General features: G+C 52.5%; 1 protein-coding gene across 5 annotated transcripts in view; it reads left to right on the top strand.

Moving 5' to 3' along the window:
* LOC132446736 (neurexin-1a-like) overlaps positions 1 to 4,840 on the top strand; it is a 27,250-nt gene extending 22,410 nt beyond the window's left edge. For all 5 annotated transcript variants that reach the window (XM_060037188.1, XM_060037186.1, XM_060037187.1 and 2 more), the window contains 2 exons: positions 2,879 to 2,957; positions 3,588 to 4,840. In XM_060037188.1, the coding sequence (XP_059893171.1) occupies positions 2,879 to 2,957; positions 3,588 to 3,889 (381 nt within the window). In that variant the 3' untranslated portion in view covers positions 3,890 to 4,840. The remainder of the gene's footprint in view (positions 1 to 2,878; positions 2,958 to 3,587) is intronic.
* Positions 4,841 to 5,000: the final 160 nt, after the last annotated feature.

Here is a 5,000-nt window from a genome sequence, read left to right as displayed (position 1 = left end):
CATGGAACACCAAAGATGGTCTGGTCTTATGTAATCGCCCACAGCGCTCTGACGTGGGCACCCGCAGATCGATGTGATCCTGAGGGTGGACTGCAGGTCCGACACTTTACTTTTGATTATTGTGTTCCTAGGGTTAGGTTTTGCTTTCTATGGTAACTGTTGGGCCCGGGCTTCGTCCTCCATGTATGGGTTAGTGTAAGGTTAAGCGTTAGTTAAGGTTAGGGTTGGGCTCTTCGGGTTGGCGAGGGTTAGGGTTACGCTCTTCGGGTTGGTTAGGGTTAGGCTTCCATGTTTGGGTATTTACCTCTCTCTCTCTCTCCCCCTCTCTAGCTCTCTCTCCCGCACCTCTCACTCATTCTCTGTATCTACCTTTCCCTCTCTCTCTCTCTCCCTCCTCTCCCCTCTCTCTCTCTTTCCCTCCCCTCTCTCTCTGTCTCGCTCTCTCCCCGTTCTCTCTCTCTCTCTCTCTGTCTCTTTCCCCCCCTCCCTCTCCCTCCCCTCTCTATCTCTCTCTCTGTCCCACTCTCTCTCTCTCTCCCCATCCCTCTCCCTCCCCTCTCTCTCTCCCTCCCGCTCTGTCTCGTTCTTCTTCTTTCCCTTTATTCAGTTGGTTTGTAACGACTACTGCAATGCATCACAATCCAATTTTAATTTAGCACCGCAAGTGAGACCAGAATGGCTAGCTGCTCACCACACACACGCACACACAGACACACACACACACACACACACAGACACACACACTCTCTCTCTCACACACACGCACACACACACACACACACACACACACGCACACGCACACAGGCATGCACACGTCAGGATGGGCGATGTTTAAGGGCGCCTCATGAATATGCGGCGCCTCATTGGTGCTGAAGAGTAGAGCGCCACGGCAACGCGCTTTGAAGTCCTATCCTCCCTTCATCCCGTCATCCCCTCTTCGTCATCTCATCAGCGCTCCTAATCCCCAACCTCTGGGCCCCGCCCCCAACCTCTGGGCCCCGCCCACTGGTCATCTGGCTCCTGTTCATGATCCTTCCCGCTCTGCTCGCCGTCTTTCCTCACACACACACACGCACGCACACACACATACACACATACACAGAAGCACAAGCACATACACACAAAGTCAATGCATACACACCCATTGCAAAGACGCACACTCACACATGCACTCACACACTGCACATGCACACGCACGCACTTCACACACACACACACACACCAAACTCACAAACACGCGCACACACACACATACTGTACAGACACACACTGGACACAGATACACATTGCACACGCACACGCTGCATAGACACACACAGACATGCAAACACATACACACACTGCACATGCACGTACACAAACACTCTGCACATGCACACACACACACCGAACACACACCCATACACACAATGGAAAACCGATGCACTGGTCCCCCCCCCCCCCCCCTTGCTCTATGCTCCTCCCATCCTTTTTAACAGCCTGAACTTAGAGTTTCCATGGCAACAGGAGGAGCAGAGATGGAGAAGTGAGAGGGAGCGTTCTCACTGGGGAGAGATGGAGAGAACAGAGCGCGGAGTGAGAGGAAGGACAGATAGACGGACAGAGACAGGCCTCGGGTGTAAGGTTCCTATGGTTCCTAGGAACCATAGGAACCTTAAGGAACCATAGGAACCGTACTGAAACAACAGCCTCAGCAGCAACTGTTTGCCTCTGATGGCTTCAGTTGAAGTATATCAAGGTGGTTTCATGTCATCCCCAACGGGATTCTGGGTAAAACATGTAAATTGGAGCCACCATCCTAACTGCAGTCCCCAGATAGACTTACCTTCCTTGAGTGTTTGCTAATGCATCTAGGCCAACGTTTTTCCAGTGCTCTTGTGTCCAATCAGCAGAGAGTACGTTTGTTATTCTATCGCAGTTCAGCAGTTTACAGCTGTATTTCTGTCAGGCGGTTGAGTTAAGAGTTTAATTCTCGCTTATTGTGGGGTTTTTAAGGAACATTTTGTGATATTCTTTAGGGGAAACATTGACACTATGCTACCTCTGAATCTTTTTTGTACACTTCGATGCTAAACAGACACAACACCAAACTGGTATACAGCTTTTGATATGAACAGTAGTCTCTGAGAATGGGAAGTTGTGGCATCCTATATATTTGCAGGCACAGGGGTGATAGGTGGCTTGCTTGGTCGGATTTGCTGCGCCAAAGAGGTAGCCACAAACACCCGTTTGTGAAAGTCTTGCGGAAGCGACTAAAGTGTGGTTCATCTGACGGCCTGCAGGGGGCACGTGGTGGAAGCAAAAACACGATTCAGCATTCTGAGTCAACAGGAGAAATACGTTAATTCTCGTAATATAAAGCTAATCAATTCGCCTTTCTTTCGTTCATTATCTCAATGGCTACTGGCTCTGTGTTATTTAGCTTGCGAGGTCAAGGTTGACGGTTTTGTTTCATCAATAGTTAATTTGGATGAAATGAATGCCTTATGGCCATAGATCATGCCGCCCTCAATGTTCCAAATATGGATTGTTTCCTCTGCTGGTTGCTATGAATCTCAAGCATGGCAGCGGGCATAATGTGAAAGCTAAGGGCAAAACTACTCAGTATTTATTCAGTGAAGAATGACTTACTAACGTAACTGAGTTGCGTGAGTGGAGATGATGCACATGAATTTAGAAATTAAATATTCCAAAAGTAGAGAAAATAATCCATGAGCCAGTGTGTGTGTGTGTGTGTTTGTTCCTGGAGATACTCTGAGAAAAATTTCTGGTAATGACAAAATATATATATGTATGTGTGTTTAATCATTTTCTGTCTCACTCCCTCTCTCCCTCTCTCTCTCTCCCTCTCTCCCTCTCTCCCTCTCTCCCTCTCCAGTCGACTGATGACCTGCTGGTGGCCTCAGCAGAATGTCCGAGTGATGACGAGGATATCGACCCCTGTGACCCCAGCTCAGGTTAGTGACGCACACACACACGGACACGGACACACGCAGATACACACACACACACGTGGACACGGACACACGCACAAGCACACGCATGGACACACACGAACAGACACAAACTCATAAAACAAGTGAACCGCATCGTAGTCTCCCTCATCTCTCCCACACACACACACACACACACACTCGCACAAACTGAACACACACACACACACTCACTGCAAACATACACACACTCTCAAACAGACTGCCCACGCACACACACACACACACACACACACTCACACACTCTCACACACACACACACACACATACTCACACACTGACACACACACACACACACACACACCGCACACACACACACACACACTCACACACTGACCCACACACGCTCACACACTGACACACACACACTGACACACACACATACCGCACACACACACACACACACACACAAACACACACACACACACACACACACACACACACACACACACACACACACACACACACACACACACACACACACACACACACACACACACACACACACACACACACACACACACACACACACTCTCACACACACACATTCAACAACAAAACCCTAACCCCCCCCCCCCCCCCCCCCCCCCGCAGCACGCCCGCCCCTCCCGGATGTGAAGGTGTTCCCGGAGCCGTCGGAGGTGGTGCGGGAGTCCAGCAGCACCACGGGGATGGTGGTGGGCATCGTGGCCGCCGCCGCCCTCTGCATCCTCATCCTGCTCTACGCCATGTACAAGTACCGCAACCGCGACGAGGGCTCGTACCACGTGGACGAGAGCCGCAACTACATCAGCAACTCGGCCACCCAGCCCAACGGCTCGGCCAAGGACAAGCCGCTGGGCATCGCCAAGATCTCCAAGAGCAAGAAGAACAAGGACAAGGAGTACTACGTCTGAGGGCCGCCCGCCGCCGCCACCCGCCACCTCCACCACCACCACCACCGCGATACCACCACCACTAGGGGGCGGTGAGGGGACGGCGAGGGACGGCGGGGGGGGGGAGGGGAGGGAGGGGGGGGGGGAGGGGGGGTTTGTATATGCACACACATACGCATAAACCTTTATAGATATATATATATAGATATATATACGGTATATGTACATACGAACAGGTATACTCCAGAAAAAGAGGGGGAAAAACGCGGTACTCCCGACGCACACACGCACGCACACACACACGCACAAACAGGCAGATGAAACACAGACACAAACGGGGAGGCCCTGCTGTTTACCGCGCACACGCAACGCCAACCGTGACGACCGACTCGGCGTCCAGGACACAGTGTCAAAACGCACAAACACCGCACACACACACACACACACACACACACACACACACACACGACCACGCGCATACACAACCCGGAGAAACAGAATTCCCACGCAGGTGGCGACGCTCCTGCAAGCACAAACGTCGCGGACGGCCGCCCGCTGTGTCCTTGTACAGTATTAACCAGATCAACCAATCAGAGAGGGCACCCGGCCGCTCACTGCTTCCTTTTTATGAAGAAGAAGAAGTGGACGAATCAGACGAGCGGCGAGCCGTCGACAAAAGCACCGGGCTCCGTTTCACACGGGGGGGGGGGACGCGACCCCAGACCCTCACAGGCACAAAGACTGCGTCGCTGCGTCTTTGCCGCCGGAAGGGGTGTGGCACGGCTTTGGGGAGGGGTGGGGTGGGGGGGGGGGGGATGCTTTTGAAGCGCACAGATGCTTTGTGTTGTTCCGTGTCCGAGAGCGCGCCGCACAAGATCAGACAGAGCACCGAGCGTCACACTCAACGACTCTTTGAGTGGTCGCCTCCCTCTCCTTGGAGACGCACAGACACACAGATACACACACACAGACGCACACACACACACACACACATGTATCCTCGCATAGAGACACACGCACACACACACTAGCGGCGCGCACGTTGTGCGGACATTGTGGCGGGAAGGAGGGGTGGAGGCCACCTGGTTGCCGTGGCAACATGAACAGAGTGGTTTGCTGGGAACATTGTCGC

The sequence above is a fragment of the Gadus macrocephalus genome, chromosome 18, assembly GCF_031168955.1.
Source record: "Gadus macrocephalus chromosome 18, ASM3116895v1".
In the NCBI taxonomy this organism is placed as follows: domain Eukaryota; kingdom Metazoa; phylum Chordata; class Actinopteri; order Gadiformes; family Gadidae; genus Gadus; species Gadus macrocephalus.
The sequence above is the reverse complement of the archived record's forward strand: the minus strand, read 5'-3'. Positions and strand labels throughout refer to the sequence as shown.